Source organism: Nothobranchius furzeri, chromosome 1, assembly GCF_043380555.1.
Source record: "Nothobranchius furzeri strain GRZ-AD chromosome 1, NfurGRZ-RIMD1, whole genome shotgun sequence".
Lineage (NCBI taxonomy): Eukaryota > Metazoa > Chordata > Actinopteri > Cyprinodontiformes > Nothobranchiidae > Nothobranchius > Nothobranchius furzeri.
In genome coordinates, this window is record NC_091741.1 from 96,180,081 (window position 1) to 96,203,250 (window position 23,170).

At 40.8% G+C, this 23,170-nt stretch overlaps 1 protein-coding gene across 5 annotated transcripts; it reads right to left on the reverse strand.

Moving 5' to 3' along the window:
- Positions 1–2,303: 2,303 nt before the first annotated feature.
- LOC107375226 (contactin-1) lies at positions 2,304–18,477 on the reverse strand. 5 transcript variants are annotated; one of them, XM_070555458.1, is made up of 6 exons: positions 15,907–16,344; positions 15,502–15,619; positions 15,164–15,354; positions 14,101–14,259; positions 13,896–13,991; positions 9,150–10,960 (listed from the first exon to the last, which is right to left on the reverse strand). In XM_070555458.1, the coding sequence occupies exons 2-6, from the start codon at positions 15,614–15,616 to the stop codon at positions 10,643–10,645; spliced, it is 879 nt and encodes a 292-aa protein (XP_070411559.1). In that variant the 5' UTR covers positions 15,617–15,619; positions 15,907–16,344; the 3' UTR covers positions 9,150–10,642. The 5 variants fall into 5 exon arrangements, with proteins under 5 accessions (XP_070411551.1, XP_070411556.1, XP_070411566.1 ...); XM_070555450.1 differs by lacking the exons at positions 9,150–10,960; positions 13,896–13,991; positions 14,101–14,259; ... (1 more) ...; positions 15,502–15,619; positions 15,907–16,344 and adding exons at positions 2,304–7,143; positions 7,356–7,559; positions 7,632–7,889; positions 8,023–8,343; positions 18,250–18,477; XM_070555455.1 differs by lacking the exons at positions 9,150–10,960; positions 13,896–13,991; positions 14,101–14,259; ... (1 more) ...; positions 15,502–15,619; positions 15,907–16,344 and adding exons at positions 2,304–7,143; positions 7,440–7,559; positions 7,632–7,889; positions 8,023–8,343; positions 18,250–18,472.
- Positions 18,478–23,170: the final 4,693 nt, after the last annotated feature.

Here is a 23,170-nt window from a genome sequence, read left to right on the forward strand (position 1 = left end):
ACGGGCAGCGACCCCGTGTTTGGCCGAGAAGCCGCCAGATGCGACGAAGATGCTGCAGGCTGATGTTTTCACAGGTTCTGACTCACAGGAAAACAACAACACCTCAAAGGAAAACAACAACACCTCACCGGTCGTTCCATCCATGGCGATGTTAGGCGATGCACCCATGGACGACGGCCCCGGTACCGCTATCGCCGTAGCTGACAAAGTTTTGCTCGCACCTCTGGTCGTGAGGAAGGGGTCTGGTAGGCCCGCAGTAGAGGTCACTGTACATCAGGGACATCGCTGTGTCGCGTTGCTAGACACAGGTTCGGACATTACGCTCATGAGCGGAGGTTTTTGCAACAGCATGTGCGAAAAAAGGGGGGAGGGCCTCTCACCCCCCACACTCATTCCAGTCTCGATGATTTTCACTGATTTCAGTGGTGCTCCAGCGACTGCGTCTTCGAAGACTGAGGTGAAAATCTCGATAGGAGCCATGTCCTTAAAACACCCCGTGTACATCGATGAAAATATGACCATTCCCATGCTCATAGGGTTGGACTGTCTCCAACGCCTTAACTCTAAAATTAGCTACAAGTCTGGACAACTGTTTGCGCGTGTGAGAAAGCCTAAGCCGTACAAACCGCCGCCTGACACGGACTTCCGCTACTCTGTGGCAAGTCTTTCGGGTGAGGCCGCGACTACGGGCTCACCACCACGCTCAAAGCCACCCGGAAAGCCCCCTGAAGTTCTGTCCCAGATTGAGAATGTAATAGACCAAGCTGATGCTCTCACCAACGAGGTCGAGCGAGACAAACTACGACAACTTTTGCTAAAGTACAAGGATTTTCTTTCACTTGACTCCTTGGACTGTGGTCTAACCACTATCCATGAAGTCCGGATTCCTACAAGGCCAGATGTACCGCCGACCTTTGTGCGGCAATACAAGATTCCCCTGGCGTCCCAAGGACCAGTCCAGGAAATCATTGACAGCCTCTTGGCTAACGGGATCATTCGACCCTGCAACAGCACCTACTCGGCTCCGTTGTGGCCGGTACAGAAGCCTAATGGTAAGTGGCGACTAACCATTGACTACCGGCAACTCAACAAACAGGTTCCCTTGTCTAGGTGGCCTATGGCACGCCTAGAGCAGGAGCTTCCAAGAGTGAAAGATGCTAAGTACTTTTCCACACTTGACATTGCGTCCGGATTTTGGACGATTCCCGTCCACGAATCGGACCATCACAAACTTGCCTTATCCTTTGCCAACTGGCAGTACACCTTCACTCGGTGTCCTTTTGGTTATTCCAACTCACCTGCTGAGTTCAACATCTTCTTGAACAAAGCCTGCCCCGATGCTCGAGAGCGAGGGACCCTCATCTGTCGACGACATTCTTATTCGTAAGCGTACATTAGATGACCACCTGTCTGAGCTGGACCATGTCATGGGTCAGCTCGCGGCGGCAGGTGCAAAGATCTCTCTCGTCAAAGGACAATGGTGCAGGTCGCAAGTTCAGTACGTTGGCCTCCTGGTGGGACCACAGGGAGTGCAGCCTCAACTTGGCAGAATTCAGGGCATTGCCACCATCACACCTCCGACAAACGTCTCCGAACTTCGGAGCTTCTTGGGGGTCTGCAACTACTCGCGTCAGTTCGTGGAACATTACGCTGACATAGCACGACCTCTGACTAGTTTGTTGAAGAAGGATGTGGCATTCGAGTGGGCAGAGCAGCACCAGCAGGCCATGGATGACCTGAAGGCCGCGATGTGCTCGGCTCCGTGCTTGGCGCTCCCCGACTGTGACAAGGAGTTCCACCTTGAGGTTGGGTTCTCGGCTCACTGTTTGAGTGCTAGTCTCTACCAAGTTCATGACTGCGACAGGCGTGTGGTAGCCTATGCTAGTAAGATCTTGTCTGGGCCTGAGTTGAAGTACTCAGACTGTGAAAAAGCTTTGCTTTCCACCATGTGGGCAGTTAAGTACTTTGTGAACTACATTGGCGGCCAGAAAATCATCATTGAGACACAGCACCAGCCAGTGACCTTCCTTAACAGTCAGTGCATCAGAGGTGGTGTGGTGACCAATGCGCGGATCGCGTCATGGCTGCTGGCTCTTCAAAGCTTCGACATCGAGGTGCGCTACGCCCAGAACCGACGTAGCCCTCTTGGCATGGGTTTGGCTGCGTGCCAACACTGCTCGGACGACGCCATCGCGTCAGTCCCGCCAGCCAGCCCCTCTCAGACTCTTCTAAACCACAACCACCACTACTACGACCAGTCATTCTGTGCGGATTTGCTGACCGTGTACGTAGATGGCAGCTTTTCGGCACGGTCCTGCACCTAGAGCGGGCATAGGTGTCGTCTGGGTAGACGGTGACCAGAGGGAGTCCCAATGTTACTCTATGGGTGAGAGGACCTCACAGTTTGCTGAAGTAGCGGGGATCGTGATTGTGCTACGCAGCGCTAGGGACCGTGGCTTCTGTGAACTGGTGATTTGCACTGACTCGGACTACACACGTCTCAGTTTCATATGTCATCTACCATCTTGGAAGAGTAACGGGTTCCAGACCTCTAACTGGAAGCCCGTCAAACATCAGACCCTCTTCAGGGCATGTGACATTCTGGTGACTGCACTTGACATGCACGTTTACTGGCGTAAAGTCAAAGGTCACTCTCGCGCACCCGGTCCAGAAAAGGAGTTGAACGATCTTGCAGACTCTTTGGCCAAACGGGGCGCGACCGATGGTCCCATGTGGTTTTTCGACCCCAGGTGGCTTGAGGGACGGTTGTGGCCTTTCCCTGATCAACCCCAGGTGTGTGCTGTTACTCGAGCTCAGGCCGCTAACGCGTCCTCCTCGGAACCAACTAAAGGTGCGGTGTCCGTTAGACCTGCCTATTCGGGTACCGATCTTGTCAGTCTTCAATCCCGGGACCCTGCTATCAGCAGGATGATCAAGTACATTTCTGATCCTAAGACCCAGCTACTGACTTCCATCGAGCTTGACTCCGTTCCTGAGCTTCGGTCTCTCTTTCGCGTGTGGTCCACGCTGAGGATGGTCGAAGGGCTGCTGATGCACGCCGCCAAGCCTCCTTTCCCACCTGTCCTTGTTACACCAAAGCCGCTAAGGAGAGGCATGATGTCGCAGGCTCATGACTCTCCCTCGGCCGGTCACAGAGGTGTCAAGGCCACGTTCGGTGCCCTGAGCCAGGTTGCTTATTGGCCGGGGATGCGTCGTGGCATCTCGGACCACGTTGAGCGTTGCTTGGTTTGTTGTCAGTTCCAGCGGTCCAACCCTACGCACAGAGCTCCCCCTACAGGAAAGAGGGCCGACCACTCCATGGTCGGACTTGCAATTCGATTGGGTGGGGCCTCTGACCAAATCCACCAGGGGAAGTAGATATATGTTGACTGTCACCTGTGCATTCACCAAATGGGTTGAATGTTTGCCAGCACCTGATGACACGGCGAAGACGACAGCGATCCTCTTGATGAATCACGTTTTTGCCCGCTTCGGGCAAATCTGTCAGATTCTGATTGGATCAGTGAAAGTAATGTGTCATGTCTTATAACGCTACGTAAAATCAGTCCTGTTGGAACATTTAAAGTCATAGTACCTTTATATTCTATAGGATTATAATAAAGTAATTAATATTTTGATTTCACAGATCGGTCACATCTTATTTATTGACTAACACTTGGTTGGATTAGCTTTAAAATAGAGTTATTTGATTAATTAAAAGAAAAGTGTCCATTCTTCGTTCTTCTGTTGAGCTGAAAATAAGCAGTTTAGAAGCGAATGCATGAGACCTTGAGACCATATCTCATGCAGACTAGTCCTGTGTCAGAGGAGGGGGAAAAACAGTTATTTCATTCTGTTACACTTGTCTTGTATAATCATTAGTTTAGGGAAATAAAAATAAATACATTTTTATAAACTATATGCTTGACTCTGTCTGAATTAATATGAAGAGTGTTTATGGTCCCTGAATAAGCAAAAGAAAATATAATCTTCTGATTATACATTTAAAGATCAGTCAGATTGATATTTCATATTTATATGGAATTATCACATCTTGTTGATCATTTGTTACATATGTAGCCAATCTTTATTGCTAATCACACATCCACCCAGCCCCGACTCCCCAGACAGAAAGTGAAAAGTGGACATTTCTTGGGAAAAGAGGACGTTTGATCACCCTAATTTAATGGCCATCGGTTGATTGATGTAGTGATTGAACTCCGTTCGGACAAACACACACACACACAGCGGCTGCACACTTCATGCAAACTCCATGCAGAAAGATCCCAGGCTGGGAAGTGAACCCAGGATCTTCTTGCCTCAAGGCAAATATGTTTCTTTTAATTATATAGTTGATAGAATCTTTTGATTTCGTCTTAGGTTTTGGTTTCATCTAAACTCTTCTGAAGGAGCAGCCGTGGTGCATTCAAGTGACACATCTTTTTCTATAGAGGAGAAGCTTCTGACGAGGTTAGGGTTTATGCAGGTTTATGCTGTCTCAAAGGGATGAGTTAATTTCTCCCAAAAGAAAGAAAATCATTAGATTTGAAGACCATGATGGTTCCATGATTAAAATGTTTAAAATTATGCTTCTAAAGTGAAAAACAGTTTTCCAACTAAACCAGTTTCTGTTAAATGCAAGATTAGTGCAGAGAGCAGCAAAGCTATACCTGCTACCTCTGCTTAGGTGCATCTCTGTTATTCTGCCATGAATGTAACTCTAAGAGGCTAAATATGCTGTAAAAGGAACAAATGTGTTGTGGGGTGACAAAAGGAGTTTGTATAATTTGTTATGAGTGGAAATAAATGACAAAATTATTTTAGAGTAAACACAACTTAGATTTTTCCTCATCCACCTGCAGTTAGTTCATGCTTAACTGGGTTTTGGTCATCCAGTTGCCTCCCAGGAAATAGAAAATATACATGTCAGGTCAAGTTGTCCCCTTGTGTGTGTGAGTGTGTGAATGGTTGCGTGTCTTCTTTGCCTTGGTGTGTTCCTGTGATGGACAGGAAACCTGTTATGTCCTAGTACGAAATCTGCTGAGACGGCAGCTCCCCATGACTTTACAGGAAATTAAACGAGTCAGACAGATTAACCAGACACAAATGAACTACAGACTACATGTTTCTATAGTGGAGCCGTGGGGTGTTTATTCAAGGGCTGTGCTCAGTTTGTTTCACATTGTTACGTTTAGGATTGAATTGGTGTTTAATAAATAATGACATGGTGATGTAGGGGTGTTGCATCATAATATTACACGACATAAGCTGCTGTCATTGTCATCTGTCATGGAGGAGATGCACTTCTATAAGTGCATCGAATGAAAAAAATTTAGGGGGGGGGGGGGGTCTGTGAGTTATACTAAAGCAGCTGTTCATGTTTCTTCCACTGCTTCGTGTCCTAACTCTTAAAGCTGTTATTAGTATTTTCACTTAAATTTACATATTTTCTTGTGAAGGTTTTCCTTTTCTCTGAATCAATCTTTATTTTTAACTTACAACAAACAGTCTTATGAATTGTTTTTACTCTCAGCATTTCAATGACAACAGAAAATTAGTTTCAATCCAAGTAAATATTTTAAAAGAACATTTAGCTTACAATTGAGTATTGCCTTTTCTGAAGTGAACAAGTTACTGACGGTAAAAGCTTCAGTTATTCTCTTGAAATATTTATAGCACAGAGGAAAGAAGAAGAAACCCAAAAATAAGAGGAAGTTTCATCAATAAAGTATAGAGCTGTTTCATGTGGTTTTAGCTGCAAATGATAAACACTTTTAGTAAAGTTCCTCTTTAGAAGCTGAGTGTTTCTCACATCATCCTCCTTCATCTGTCTTCTGTTAGAGGAGATCACTCAGTACTGAACACTGGGAAGGAGGACTACCAGAATATTCCATAAACCAGAGGTGGGTTGAAAGAAGCAGCTTTTATTGACTCGGGTTTAATACATTTTACATTCAGTATAAATGTCCTGACCCTAAAGTCCTGCATCAGCAACAACAAGACCTGTTTAACAGCAGAGGAAACCTGAGTTCTGCTGTTGCTGCTAGTGAGGCTCAGCGTTTCTCCACCTGATGTTTATGAAGGCCACAGTCAGTGATAAAAGTACCAGCTCAGTGGCCTAGTGGTAGAGTGTCCGCCCTGGGACTGGGAGATCAGGGTTTGATTCCTGGTCGGGTCACACCAAAGACTTTAAAAAAAGGGACCCAATCCCTCCCTGCTTGACACTCAGCATTAAGGGGTTGGATTGGGGGGTTAAACCACCAAATGGTTCCCAAGTGCAGCTGTGTCTGCAGCTCACCCCCCCCCCCCCCCCCCCCCCCCAGGGAATGGGTCAACTGTGGATAAAAAACTTCGCACACACATCAGTGTGTGTGACAACTAATGGGACTTTACCTTTAAAATATCAGAGTAAACAGAAAATAAACTTAAGACATCAGAGTCACCACTGACAGGTTTTTAATATGTACCGAAAAGCTACAGTTCCTGTCTTAAAGATACAAAACTAAACATGGCAGCAAATCAGCCTTTTTTATTATTATAGTCATGCAAATCGATGCTTCTGCTGCCCAAGTAATAGTTTTAAAGTAAAAATAAATGCAAAAATAGAAATGCAAAAAATAAACTACAATAAGGTGAAATCATTCACTTCTATCACGCTAGAAAAAATAAAATAGCTGGAGCCTCATTAATTAAAGCTCATTTGTGCAGACGTCCTTCTTTAAACTCAGAACAATCTTTACTCATAGCAAACACACGTTAGCACTGATAAAACACAGCGTGGACACAGCCACAAGCAGGTCCTGCTTGGCTAACCACCCTTTATTAGATGTTTCTGGATCACATCAAATTTTCTGCATAAATCTTGCTGAATTTTGCAAAAGAAAAAAGAAAAGTTAATTACAATCAATAGTTCTACAAATGTTGGCCTCATCATTTCTCACACCCATAAAGACACTGTTGCTTTTTAAGAAGCAGAACTCATTTCAACCATCATCACAGAGTTGTCTTGATCCTCTGAGTCTGCAGAACTTTTATCTTTTTCATCTTTCTTTTTCCTCCAAGTGAAATAGAGACAGATGCTGAGGAGCAGGAGAACAACCAGGAGAAATCGTAATCCACATATGAGTAAAGGTGAAGGAGGCCCTGTTCAGAGACACAATAACAACAAATCACATAAAAATATATAGAAACATGTTTATGGGGTTTGGAATAATCAAGTCCATGTTGAGACTCAGCTTTTATAATTACTGTTAAAAATGTTTTCTAGCTTAAACACCTTTACAAAAACTCATTCAGTTTTTACTGAGTTAATAAATCCAGTTCAACCCGTAGCAGCAGAGTCAGCTTTCACTTACTAAAGAACCAAAGGAGATCCTGAGTGTCAGTTTGATTGGAGGATGAGTTAATAGTGGAGGAATAATTTAACTCTGTCTCCTTACCCCCAGTGTGTGTTACTGCTGTAGGGGCTGGTGTTGGTTCTACACACAGAGTGTTATTTTCTCTAAACACCCACTCAGATATGTGAGTCCCATTGGAAGTGCAGTTAATGAAAATGAAGCCTGGGAGCAAATAAAATGATAATTATCAGTCTAAAATAAACCAAGACTCTTCCCCATGATGCTGTGACTCACCACAGGTAGATATGTCCTTTTCTCTGGAGGACTCACTGACTCGGTTCCTGACTGAACAGACCAGACGTCCTGAGATATTTTGTCTCAGAACGATGATGTTAGTCTGACTATTTCCAGAGAAGAGCTCAGAGTCTGTCAGTGTGTGTCCATCCAGAGTCCAGCTGTACTGAGGACTGTCCCCTTCCTCAGAGGAGCAGGACACCTGCATCTGTCCCTGGGACCAACACTCAGAGACCAGCTGGACAGACGACACACCAGCTGAGAGAATCATGGGATGAATGAATATTATTATAGGAAGATGGTTGCTTTTTAATTTGGTTTACTAAAATAGAAGAAAATGTGCAGATTAGTAGTTTAAGATTTACTTCAAAAGGTCTAAAAAGTTGTTTACCTTCAACAGACAACAGTAGAGTCCTCCATGCTGTTAAACTTCCGTTTGAATCAAGGGCCCCAAGTTCATATTGTCCACTGTCATCCCTGATCAGGTTATTGAGCCTAACTGTTCCAGTACTGGGAATAAACGTGACTCTGTTGTCCCTTATGATAGTTTTAGTATTGTTACTTATCCACTGGACTATCTTCGAGCCATTCTTTTTCCAGTATAATCTGGGTATCTCTGCAGCGTTGTCCACCAGCTGGATGTCCACAGCTCCTCCTAAAGCTCCGACACACTGAGCTCCATCCTGTCTGCCGTCACAGAAAGTTTCTACAGCTGGAAATAAAAAATTAATAAATATTTAATTCATGAGAAAATGAATCTGTTTGTGATTTAACTTTTACAATGATAGGAAACACACTGGTCACATTTATTTGATACTGAAACTTGATTTTGCTGAAACTAACATTTTTATTAGACCAAATAAACATTTTATTCATCAGATCAATAAGGATTAAAATACCAGTTAGGGTTCAACAATAGGTTAATAACTTTCTGCTGCTGTTAGTTTCTGATATGATGCTGGAACAATAGCAATGGCATTAATACTACTATGACTACTACTACTACTACTACTAATACTAATAATAATAATAATAATAATAATAATAATAATAATAGTAGGCTTGCCAAACTAAAAAGAAAATGAAATGCTGTATGTTAACACATTCAGTGACTATAATATCGTGTGACTGAGGCCAGATTTGGAGTAGAGTTCGATCCTGATGTCAAAAACAATATTTTACATAAATCAGTTTCCAAATTTAGAGACTGAATAACTATTTGAAATAATCTTAATGAACGGTAAATGGCCTGCTAGAGTTCTACAACCCCCAAGACACTTTACAACACACCAGTCATTCATCCATTCACACACACTTTAACCCTCCCACTGTCCTAATGGGTGACCCCGCGAGGAAAGTTGACCAGTGAGCAGGGTTGATGGTTTATCCCTTGAGGTCCACGTGGCAGGGGTGAGGTGGTGCTCACTCCTCATCCCTGCCATGTGGACCTCAAGGGATAAACCATCAACCCTGCTCACTGGTCAACTTTCCTCGCGGGGTCACCCATTAGGACAGTGGGAGGGTTAACAAACACAAGATTCTGATGGAAAAGGACAAAGATGACACCATTGACAGCACTCTAAAAAAAAAAAGTTGAACGAACTTAAAAAAGTAAGGCAACCAGCTGCACAGCTTTTTTGAGTTGACTCAACAAACGTTTTTTTTGTTGTGTGAACAAGAACTAAACTGTAAACTGAAGTATCAATCTTAAGTTAAACAAATTTAAAATAGCTCTTCAGCTTTCCTTTCGTTTTTAAGTTGAAGCAACCCATGTTTTTTAGTTAAATGTACTGAAGAAAAAGTTGAGACAACATGTTTACATTTGTTGCCTTAACTTACTTATATGAGTACATTTGACATAAAGTTTTAAATTGGTCAAACTTAAGGCTTCAACTCATATATACTCATTCAGGTAAGTTGAGACAACATATGTAAACATGTTGTCTCAAATTTTTCTTCAGTACTTTTAACTAAAAACATGGGTTGCTTCAACTTAAAAACAGAAGTAGAGCTGAAGAGCAATTTTAGATTTGTTCAACTTCAGAATGACAGTTCAATTAACAATTTAGTTCTTGTTCACACAACAAAAAACCCTTTGTTGAGTCTACTCAAAAAAGCTGTGCAGCTGGTTGCCTTACTTTTCTAAGTTTACTCGACTGCCTTACCTTTTAAGTTTATTCAACTGCCCATTCTTTAAATAGAAACTTGGAAGTAACATACCACATCAAAAGCATCTTGTGTAGGGAAACATTTATTTGTAACATTGCAACATCAAAATAAAAGTTATTCTTTTTATCAATCTTCCAATGGTAGTTAATTTCCTCTGTGGACAATGTAATAAAATAAAAAAATGGAAAATAAAATTCCATAAGAGATTACAGAAAAATAAAACATGAAATGCACATGAAAGGCACTTCATGGAAGATATATATATATCCTTACCATAAACGAAAATATGCCACAACAATGACACTGAAAAATATTCATCTCATCCTGGATATTGTACTCTGAAGTACAAAGAAAAATAATTGATAACAGTGTTATAAACTTCTGTAGAGCTCAGTATAGTGGCTACCTTGTAATATTGTTTTGGATAACTTTGACATGTAAAAAAGTATTAGAAAAAGCTGTACAATTCTGTACAACAGTAATCCCTGAAGAAGCCATTTTAACATTCAGAAAATCTTCACTTAAAAGCATTTAAAATACTGCTTTTGAAACATTTAACATTTGTTAAACAACTTACACACAAAAAAACATAATAATAAAAAAAAGACTGCTTGGCACCTGCCAGTCTTTAGAATCTGTATGGCTGGTGGAGATTAAGAAACTCGTAGAGGAGAGAACACTTATTATGTACAAATAACCACCCCTGAACAAGCCATTTCAACATTCATTAAATTTTTATATGAAAACATTCTAAACAATGCTTTAGCAACGTTTAACATTGAAGAACAACTTGCCGTCTCTTACCTTCTCAGCACTCACCAGAGTAGGAGAAAACACCATCTTTATTTCAGCAAACTATTCTTTAGGGCCTGGACTCTGGCTGAGCAGTCGGTTCCCAGACTGAGGAAAACCTTTTGAATGGCCTCAAAAGTGTACCTCAAGTTCTTTGGATAGTCCAGGTTAAGAGCATATATGAGGCCGAAGAGAAGTGCAAATGCAGTTGGGAAACTGCTGATGTCATCAAGGACAATCTGCTCCTCAATAATCAGGGCGATGCTTCTTGTTGTTGGAAATGAGTTAACTGTTGCAACATCATCTTCGACAACCGTGAGAATACCAAGTTCCATGCCTTGGACAGCCACATCCACTGGGTCAGTATCCTACAGAAAAAACAAAGAAATAGAAAAAAAAAAAGACATTAATTTCTTTTAATTTTAAAATAAAGGAACATCAACCATTATTTTTGGATAAAAATACCTAAAAATAAAAAACTAAACATTCCACAAAATAAATCAGGCAGATTTCTGTCATGAAATTCTGAATGTAGTATATAAAAGAGGCAGATTTGGAAAGATTCATAACTTTTTTGTTTGGCTTTGGGTTGGCAGCGAAGGACAAAGTCACCCTCTATTGCTGTCTAGGCAAGTTCTCGTTGTGAAGGATGGGTACCGAAACGAGGCACCGTTTCAAATGAAGTGAATCGGTGCTCGGTCGGTACTGTGGAATTCGGTCGGTGCCTTAAAAAGTACCGAATTCTGTACCCATCCCTACATCACACATAGCGACGCGCAGTTTCTCATACCGGCAGCTCTTTCCTCTGTTCTAAATGACTTGAATGTCTTTAAAACCACAAGTAGAAGCGCTGAAAGCATTTCTTCTAAAAAAAAAAAAAGATTTAAAAGATGTTTACGCCGTTGTCAGATGCCTTTAATTAATTTTTTTTTACTACAGCTAAAAAATTACAGCGTCGTGCAGGGGCGGCGTTAGGCCCGGCTACTTGGGCTGAAGCCCCGGATCTCAAACGCGGAAGTAACATGCAGTACCAAAGTCCAACAGAGAGGGAGCAGCTGGCAGTAGTTTGTATACAGCCTGCCTGGGCCTCCACCACTGAAGAAGAAGCCCTTCAGCAGCCGGCTTCTTCTACACTCTCTGCCTGAAACGCATGAGTGAAGATGACATAAGGACGTTTTTTAGACCAAAAGTACAACGACAGAACCCCAGCTTTGATGATACTGGTGTTGACTCAGGTTTGTGAGTCTTATTTGAAAATATTTGTTGTGCTGCTGGTTTGCCTAAAGTTAGCTTACTATCAGGTAAAGTTGTTGGAGAAAGAAAGGGAATATTTACTATCATCTCACACTAAACACTAACAGGAGCAATACTCTGCCCTGAAAATGCTGAATATGTAGCTTCAGATTAAAAATTATGTGGTACAAGACATATATATATATATATGATGTTGACTAGTGCGTGTCACGCGTGCGCGCGCACGTGCGTGTGCGCGCACACGTGCGTGTGTGTGTTAAGCCCCGGATCTTCTTCAGTCCTACATCCGCCCCTGGCGTCGTGCTGTACAGTTGGCATTTATGTCTTTTTTCTGATTGGTTATTTTTGAGCTGCCTAGTCCCGCCCCTCATGTGCCTCTCTGCCTGTGAGTTACCAAACTCTTTCTCTGTGCAGAATTAATCAGAGGATGAGTATGGCAGGCCAGGCTAATGGATTGCTGATATTTCCGCACAAATTTCGGAGACCATCTATATGCTCAGTAATGTACGCCTTCCGAAGGATGTGTGTGTAATCAACTCGGCCAGGCTGGGTATAGTGGAGAGGGATGGAGCCCATGCTAATATGCAAGCCCCAATTGGCATTAGCAAGGAGGGTGTGGGCAGCAGAGGGCAACATAGTCCTCCGCTGCCCACAGATAAATTAAGGAAGTGACACCAGTCAGAGGAAGGCTATAGTGTTAGCTAAAACTTGTCAGCAAAAACGGTAAAAGCAAATCTTTATTATGATGTGTTCAGAAAACAACCAAACAATGGGTGGTGTGTGTGCGTGTGTGCAATATAGACAAGCCATTGAGAGCCGAACGCCTGGTTTATACTCAGCTCCACGAGGAAGAGACACGCACGCACGGACAGAGATATTTTGCCCCTAAACTTCTCCCTCTCCTAGGGAATGTTGCAAAGCTATTCCTCGCCAAGACAACAGAGGGCTTAGCACTGTTCTGTGGTATCCTGTGATGTATCCGGCCCAAAGTAGTGCAGTTACTATTGTGTTTTTTGTATTTCTGAGACTTTTTAACACAGACAAATTTGGGTCTTATTCTCCTCCACCTCTATACTCACATTTCCCATTGTTTCCGTTCACAAATCAAATGCTTGCTGCACATATTTTCACTCCTCCAGTCACAGGTGTATAAAACATTCATATTTGCAGAGTTTTACCATGAGGTATTTTTCAAGCTAGATATGTTAGGCTCTCTTTTTGTTTTTGAGGGGATAATGACGGCGCTAATGATGACAGTGGTGTCCTGACCAATCACAAGCTTGCGTTCTGTCTTGTCAGACAGATGTTTAGAAAAAGAGAGCTCAACTTTGTCCTTGTGAGCTGAGAGCCCTCAAAAGGACGGATAATGGCATTGCATGCATCTGTCCCGACGCAGACGAAAAAGTATAAATTAGGCTTAAGTCATTTACACATCATGGCTCACCAGAAGAATGAAAAAATGAATGCAAGTCAACGGGACTAAAAATGCTTTTTTCTAATTCCGCTTGTTTTGTGCCATGGATTTCACATATGATGTCAGTGAATTTTAAAGACACATTTTGATGCCAAGAATAGGGCTGAAACGAATCTTCAAATGATTCCTTTCGTTAAATTCCTTGATTATTTATTTACTTATTCGAAGCTTCGTTAAATGTGCGCACTGCAGTCTGAACACATTTTACTGGTGCACTATGTGGTAATCTAGGTGCTGTGGAGGAAAACAAAGAAACCTGAAAAGATGACCCATTGCTGAAATGGTTTTCCAACTGTGTGGAAGGACTACCTCTTGAAGCTCATCAAGAGAATGCCAAGAGTTTGCCAAGCAGTAATCAGAGCAAAGGATGGCTATTTGAAAGAAAATAAATTATAAAACATGTTTTTTTAGGTTTTGCACTTTTTTGGTTAAGTACATAACTCCACATGTGTTCATTTATAGTTTTGATGCCTTCAGTGAGAATCTCCTAATGTAAATGGTCATGAACATAGAGACAAGACAGTGACTTAGGCTTTTCTTAAGGATATCTAAACAGCAATAGCACTATACCTTACCATACACGTTTTTAGAAACCCATCAGACTGTTCCTTCAAATATAGAGGCAGACCTCGAAGAGCTGTAGACTTTCTGTATTCAAGTACATCGGTCGTCTGAAAGACAGTTACATGAGAAAATTAAATAAGTAATTAGAAAAATCTCAGTTAAAGCTGGTCTCCCACAGTATGTTTATCAGAAATAACAGTTCATAGACATCTTTACCTTCTCATCAAATATATCTAGAAGGTTCTTGAGCTCCTTGTCAAGTTTTCCAGAGCGCGATCTGTACAGCTTTATGAGTTGTGCAGAGTGTTCATCCAGAGATGACAAGAAGGTCTTCGTCAGCTCCACCCGGGTAACTCGAAAAAACTCAGCACATATCTTTGAGGTAATAGTGCTCATTAAAACATTATCACATAAAATATGCTAAATGTACCACAATTTTTGCACTTAAACAGAAAACATAATTAAAGGTGCATTATGTAAGAATAACATAAGACAAACATCTAGTGGTAAAATGTGGTTACTGCAGGACTTTTTTCTAAGCAAATTTTTAACTATCTCATTGTTGTTCTGAATTTCATGGCTGTTACAAATCAGCACCAGATTTTAAATAATAGACGTACATTATTATATCAGGTGTTACCACGCTTGGGTGTTTTACGGTGTAGAGCATTTACTGTAATATTTATCCAGCATTAAAGTAAGTGTTGTTTTTCCTTCTTCTTGCTGTTAGCTGCCTTTAATGAACGACTCATTAAAGGATGTAAAATGCCATAATTGAATTATTTTTGTTTTTACTCTGGACTCAGTGCGCTAATAAACTTTGACTGATTAACTGATTAATTTGACACACATTTCACTGTAAAATTCAGTTGTCTGTCATTTAAAAAGTAGCTTGAAATATTTTTAGAGCATAACAGTTGCTTATTATACACTATTAGCATTGTTACCTCAACGTTAGCCTCTAGCCTGCTTCTGGGTCACTCCTTGATTTTGTTTAAAAAAAAAAACTTTGTAGCTTTTGACTGTACCAAATTACAAATGTCTGTTCTGCAGCGTTAGCTCGCCAGAGGCACAGCAACATTACAAACTTCTACTAAATATTTACTACATCTCCCTTTTTGTTTTGAAAGAAAAGGTCTGACAACCTTCCAGCTGGCTTTAAAGGAAATCTGTTTCCACCATGATTAAGGCACTAGACTGTTTTGTGATTATTAGACAGTAGAATTCTTACATAGTGCTCCTTCAAAATATCAAATACAACACATTGGAAAATGCAAACCTGTTCTTCAAAGAACAGCGCAAGCCATCGATTCATCACATCAGAGACAAAGGGTTGTTTTCCCACTATTTCCTTCCTCCTCATGGAAAAAGTATTTTCCATTCCACTGTCTCGCTGTGTAAGATGTAGGGTTGAACTCCGACTTGTGCTGGTTGATGGAAGTAAGTCATTTAAAGATGGCGTGGAAGAAACTGAGGATGCAGATTCATCTCTTTGTTGGATTGCTCCTTGATACAGAATCTTCAGTACTGCTTTGTCTTTAGAAAGTTCTTTAATGTCTGTTAAATTGCACAGTTCATTCCCAAAATCAGGATCCTCAAACTGAATCAAAATATCACCTGCAAGTTCAAGGCGTTCTTGAAGAATGTTCTTTAAATGTTCTACTGAACACAGGCTCTCCGAAATATCCACCCTTCTGATGTTGTCTGGTGACACAATGACACGAAACAGCATGATCTGCAACGCAAAAAAAAGAAGAAAAAAAAAAGTAAATTATAACAAAATACGTCACAAAAAAATTCATGAAGGTTTGCAAGAGGAGTACCAGTAAAGAGTTATGCTCAATAGACGACAACTGGTCATGTAACTCTGCTTTAATACAAACAATATAATATTTCGTGGGTAATGTGTGCACAAGTGAATTTCTCTGGAAGCCATTAAACAAATATAAGTCAATTAGCATTTCACCATCTCAAACAATCAATTACTACATTTTTGTTCCCTATTATTATTATTATTATTACCTTAAAGGTGGAGGAGGAACTTCTTCAGGGAGACAACAGCTTTTCCCTGAATAACATAAGACGTAAGAGGATGGATATCATTAATATCTTCTTCCTCAAGAATTTCAATGTCAGTTGTTTCAGATACTTCATAGCATCTGGAATGTTCAATGTACCGTGACATGAGTTTTCTGCACAAGAAAGACACCTTGGCTGAAGAATGAACAAGAATACTGATGATTCTGAAAAACGGTACCATCTAGACGCGCGACGGCGCGCTTTACACCGCTTCAGTGATTCCTTTAACCACTGAGCTTCATCATCCAGGTCTCTTATGCGTCTTCGTGTGCGCAGAATTATGCTTAAGCGCCTCGTGATTTTTATCTTGAGAGGCGCTATAGAAATGATATTTTCTTCTTCTTCTTAACATGAGTCCGATCCCCCCCCCCCCCCCCCCCCCCGCCGCCGTCAGAACTTTTCCCTGCTGTGTGAACGCAGCCGAAAGGACAAGTTCCGGTACAAAAGTGGTGTGTCTGAAAACACAGTTCCGGTTAAAAACCGGATTGAATTGTCCACAAATGTTCCAGAATGTCTATCTGAAAAGGGCTCTAGACACTTTTATGTCCGTGTTCCACAAAAATGTGTGGCGCCATCCACTAGGGAAAATGAGCGCGCACAACGGTTAATCTCGACAGATGGCGACATAAAACGAAATATATGAGGATAAATACCAATGAAGTTGGACGCTGGGGACTAAAAAAAAAATAAAATAAAAGCATTTCCCAGTCAAAAAAATAGAGTAGACTTAGATGGTAGAATGCCAGAGCAAGCACACACTTTCACTTACACAAGAATTAGCCTTTGCTAGCTTGGCCTCGACCAGTACGAAAGTCCAATTCTGTCAATATACCAATGTGTTTAAATACTTAAGGCATTTGAGCGGCAACCAGCAAAATAACGTTTATATCATAAAGAGGCTTACCTGATCAAACAGCATACATGCGGAACATTCAGACCAACGTGCTGTGCTTCTCGTCCAAATTCCGCTCCGGTACCGACACCGGCTCTGTCCCGCGCTAACCCAGCTTCCGGAAATGACGACTGTCTCTAAATTCTTGAATTTCTCGAACTGTCTGCCACCTATCGATCGGGCGTCCGAATCGCATTTCGTTTCTCTCTAAAACAAAACTGTTTCCGTTGTTTTTTATTGATTTATTTCAAAACCATAACGTAACAAAGTACGAATAGATTAAACAACGTTAAAACAAACAAAATATGCTATTCAGTGGAGTACATTTATGTGAACAATCATTAAGGGGGATTAATTATACAAATACACATAAAGCTATACAAAAATCAAATGTTTTGAGAGCGCTTTGTGAGAAGATAATTATTTTAGGTGCAGATTCACATCATTAAGAAAATGAGTAAAATTATACATAGTTTAACTCTAAGAAATAACACATTTATCATTAAAATACATTTATGCTTTATTTTTTAAAAGTAAGAAGTTAAAAATTGGTATGAGTGTAAGTTACAAAAACTTTCAAAAGCTTTGAAGTACTTTAGTTAATGTTATTAAGATTTATTAAAAACAAATTTCTGCCAATGTTTGAAACTTGACTTTTTTTTAAGATGAATTATTGTTTATTAGATTACTTTACACAGTCAGTTTAACATTAATGGCACCAGATTGGCATGTTAAACTAAAATGTTTACAAACACATAAAAACACAAATATATACAAATGCAAAGATATAAATGTAAGTATTCATTGTATTCCCATGGATAAATTACATGATTTCCAATACTTCAACAAAGTTTACCATGTGTGGGGCCCTTAGTTGCTTCTCTGGATGCACCACTCATTACCTAAAGTTGTCTCAACTGAAAAATTGAGTTTAAATGGACAACTAATTTGTGAACTTAATATTTTAATTCAGTGAAACTATTTTAGAAAAAAAATGCTCAGTTAACTTAGAAATATGTGTTATAATGACAAAACTGTAGTTGAGGTTTTTAGAGTGAGAACGGCAGAGAGCAGTGACCAGCTGCTCTACCTGCTGGTGTACTACTGGTGAGAATCAATCCCTAGTGGGTCTTAGGTTAGTTTTTACACAAGTAAAGTGAACATACCAGATATCAAACCTTTAACAGGAGCGACAGGCTGCAGTTACACTAAAGACATTTTATGATAAAGTCACAAAAATTAAAAAGAACATTATTTTAATAAATAACATGATGCATGGAGCCTGTTTTATCTTAGAAAAGATCCCAAAATATTTCATTAAATTAACAGTTTAACTTGTTGAATCATTAAACACAAAGCTGAGAAAGTTAAATGTTAAACAGCTTCAATCTCACCCTGAAAGACCCCCATCATCATCATCATCAGCAGCAGCAGCAGCAGCAGTCCAGCCTCCATGTCTGCTCAGCTTTCAGACTGGTTCTGAATTATTTCTGAGAGCAAACATGGATGTTTTAGCCTGATCAACCTGCAGCGGGTCCTGTTAGTGATCCGCCTCAGAGGAGAATGTGTGAAAACCTTCACCAGACAGTTTTCATCTGTATTCACTTCTCAGGCTACAGCAAAGGAAGTGGTTTAACATAGGAAACGTTTAGCAGAGTGTCTTTGAGAGTCTGTAGGCAGAACGTTCCTTTGTAGAAACGTTGAACCAATAATAGCACGAAACAGAGTTTGTTGAATTTCTTCAGATGATGCTCAGGACCACATTCACCCTCTGGAGGCAGGCGTTGCAGATTTTTACTAGGCCACTGAGCTGGTAATTTTATCACTGACTGTGGCCTTCATAAACATCAGGTGGAGAAACGCTGAGCCTCACTAGCAGCAACAGCAGAACTCAGGTTTCCTCTGCTGTTAAACAGGTCTTGTTGTTGCTGATGCAGGACTTTAGGGTCAGGACATTTATACTGAATGTAAAATGTATTCAACCCGAGTCAATAAAAGCTGCTCTGGTTTATGGAATATTCTGGAAGTCCTCCTTCCCAGTGTTCAGTACTGAGTGATCTCCTTTAACAAAAGACAGATGAAGGAGGATGATGTGAGAAACGCTCAGCTTCTAAAGAGGAACTTTACTAAAAGTTTTTATCATTTGCAGCTAAAACCACATGAAACAGCTCTGTGTGAACACACATAGATGTTCACCTCATGCAGGAGTTACTGCTGCTAATCAGGAACTTAAATACTTACTTAACCCTCTGGAGGCAGGCGTTTCAGATTTGCAACGTTAAAACCTACCTACCAGGTTACTCCACATAGGTACTTCATGAGCATTTTAAACTCAGAAGTACCCCTGAAGGACTTAGTTGTTCATCCTTTTATCAAAACTTATTTTGAGCCTGAGAGGGTTACACACTTTACATACATACAGGAAATGTTTCATGTTTGCTGAACTTTGATCTAAATTATAGGATGCAACCAGTCAGCTTTGTGCAACAATTCATTTTCTCTCTTTGAATTTAGCAAATATATTTTTCTGCATAACTTCTGTCATGATTGACCAAAGAAACGAGATTAAAGAGGACACTCTGAAATGTTTTCTAGAAACTTCAACCACATGGCTAATGGAAAACTGTCAGAAAGCAAAAGTAGAATAAAGAAAACATGTAAAACTGAAAATTTCACCTCAAGACACTCCTAACAGCCTCAACAGCAGGCCAACCAGAACTTCCTTTAGAATGGTTTTACTGGATCAGCTGGTGAACATGTGAATCTGTCCCTGATTCTGATCAGACTCAGAATTACACATGCATACAGATAAGACAGGAAGTGATCACAACCGTTTATACCTGGTAAGAAAAAAATATATATATACACACACACACACACACACACACACACACACATATATATATATATATAAGCCGATCAATTTGATGTCTCACATGCGTCGGTGTGTAATTTCAACTAGCCAGTAGATGATTGACTTCTCTCAACCATTAAGGGAGCTGGGAGGGAGCGGGGCACTCTCCCACCTTCTGACGGTCAATGAAATTGAACCTATTTCTAGTTTTAAGTACAAACAATTCAAAAACAGGAGTCTGTTAATGGCTCTATATTCTTCTTTTTATATTCATTCCTATGAGACTTGGTTAAACTGATGTGTAGTTCCTTGTGTTGCCATGGTAACAGATGACAGAAGTCTGCATTAATAAAGCTATGTACAATAACACATGAGTCATTTAAACTTTGAATAACATTTCTATATTAAAGTATGTTGATACAGGTGTGTCTAAAATGTTGTTAAATGTTGTTGCTAAGCACGTTGCCATGGAAAGCAGAGCACAATATCAAGTTAATACAAGACTCCTGGGACCAAGCAGGTTGAATTGATGTACCATACGTGTGGGTGCACATTTCCTTTTAGGCAGAAGACGATTGAAAACTCTCAGCCAATGAGAGAGCAATGGAGGAGGAGGGGGCGGTTCCTGCCTTCTGACTAGTGTTAAAATGTCAGCATTGCTGCTAGTTGTAAGTGTATAGAGTTTTAAGTGTATAGAGCTGGTTGTTTGGTTGGTTGGTGTGTTGGTTGGTTGTTTGGTGTGTTGGTTGGTTTGATGGATGGATGGATGGATGGATGGATTGCTTAGGCCTAGCAGATCGATTTGATGTTTCACTTGTGTGGGTGTGTAATTCCATTTAGCCAGAAGATGACTGACCTCTCTCAACCAATCGGGGGCTGGGTGGGAGCGGGGCACTTTCCCACCTTCTGACGGTCAATCAAATTGAACGTGTTTCTACACACAGAACATACCACACAATAACACAGTATGTGCAAGCGCTTCACCTTAAATTCTCTTTAATTCCCTTGTATGTTATTTTGTGTGTGTGTGTGTGTGGGGGGGGGGGGGGGGGGGTCATTTTGCCTTGGCCTCCAAAATGTCTTGAAACGGCCCTGGGTGTGTGACTGAGTTTTGAAGGTGATCTGAATTGTATCAAATGTATAAATATTACATGTGTGTAGTGGACATAAATCTACCTACATTTTACTTTTCAACACTTTGTTTTGTTTTCTTGTTTTTATTGAACTATTTTCCTGTCCTGTGTCTCTCATCTTCCTGCATCATTTATGACCACATTTGACATACACATTTAAGTTTGTAGAACAAGCGTGAGATAATTGACTTACTGCTGGAAACCGCTGGCTTTTTGATTCCCGCTTCCTGTGAGCCTGCGGGCTGCTTTGAAGCTGTGAGCGAGGCAAAGCCGGCAGCCCCGCCCGTTGGAAACAGCGAGTGTGGACTGACCGTACCAACTTGAGAAATTGGGGGGGGGGGGGGGGGGGGGGGGGACGACTATAATTTCTCAACAATTAAAAACACATTGTTTTGTATTTGCAGACTAACTTTTACGTTGTGGTTTTAGAAGACAATACAGGTTTACTGGTAGCATTTATACATTTACAATAACTTTTTTTTTGCGGGGGGGGGGGCAACTTTGTGTGAGGGGGGACGCTTCCCCCCCGTCCCCCCGGGATCTCCGCTTATGCTCCTGTTAATGAGAGAACCCTTGAAATCTGTCCTTCAGAAGTGAAATTGGACCTGTCAAACTTCTCATCACCATTCGAAAAGTACTGCACCGATTTGAAAAATTCAAAATGCGTGAGTGGTAGAAGACTTTGATGATCATCTGTGCCGATTTTTATTTGCCTACCATGAATTGTCTAGAAGCTATGACGAGAAACGTTTAGGTGTCTGAAGCCATTTTGAGGAGAAAATCTTTGTTGCTTTAACATGGGTTTCAATGAGCGAGAATCTGGCTCTCTCCTCCTTCTGAGGCTTGTAGCGAAAGAATGGTAACACTTACAGATAAAATGAAACCCATTCTGAAAAGCTGACAAAAATTCCTACTTTTTGAGTTATAATTTGTTTTGGGTGTCCAAACGGTCTGGGCGCAGTGAAGAGCTGTTAACAGAAGATGTGAAGTTCAAAACTTAGAGTGGGGAATTTTCAAGTGAGAGTGGGCAGAGACCTTTTTTTAAATTTGAATTTTCTCAAACAAATGAACCGTACGGCCACAATGTTTTGAGTACAGTCATGAATTATAGCTCAAATCGAAGGTATCTTCGTTAGCTGTAAGCCAGTGTGTGTCTCATTTCAATCGGACCTACGGTTCTCTCAGGACAACGCCGGGAATGGAGCAAGGGAGGGTCACTGCTCCCATCTCTCCCCATTATAACTTTTGTGAATTTTTCTGAAAATTTCAAGTCGTACCTCAACTTCTACCTGCGATTTTAGAAACCGTAAAAGATATCAAAAAGCCTCTTTAATATGTTAAACAGGAAAGTCTTGAGAGTTTGTTAAACTTTGAATGAAGTCTCTAAGTTAAAAGGAACCCAATAGAGTTTGAGGTCAAAAAAGTGATAGGAATTTGCTGAAAATTGACCAATCCCATTCATTTCAATGGGAAATTTTTCGCAGAAAAAGCTCAATAACTTGACAAATATGAAAGATATCAATGCCAAAAGTAATAGCCGGAAAGAGCTTAACGAGCTGAACTTTTTGATATAAAATAGTTGAAATAGCTCAAAATTTGAAGGAGAAGAAGAGGTTCAAAAAGTGCACGGAAGCAGAATAAGAAGCAGAAGAATAAAGAAAAACAGGAAAACAATAGTTTGAATGCTTTTCAGCATTCAAACAATAAAGAGAAACAGGAAAACAATAGTTTGAATGCTTTTCAGCATTCAAACAAAAAGTTAATGAAGTCGACTAGTTCATACAACCCCTATTGCTCCCCAGTGTTCTGCAGCATAATCAGCACATTCTCTTTGAACTTGATATCAAATTTTCGCCTCCTCTTCGTCTCCGCACCTGCCAAATCGCGGTCTGTCACTGGCAAATCAAAAGTGAGACGGATGACACAACCGCCCCCCCTGTGGTACTTGCTTGTTACCACATTCCACCCGGCCACAATAAAATACCGGCCATTATTCACCTCTGCCGACTCAGACACCGGCCAAAATATGATACCCGGCAGTTAATTGAATACAGACCAATATTAGAGGATTTACTGTATTTATTTCTAATTCCCTAAACTAATGATTATACAAGACAAGGTAAGAATGATGGAATTGAGATGAAGTGATTTAATGTGATGTGTGAAATGATGGAATGGAAGCTAGATGTTTTAGCAAAACCTTTCTTAAGTATCTGAGAATTTGTGGAGTCTGGGTTGTAAAATCAATTTAGCTGTATGGTTTGATAAGCTAGAGATTTGTTTATAAAAACCATCTGACGCAATCTGTGCCAAGTCTACGCACCCTTG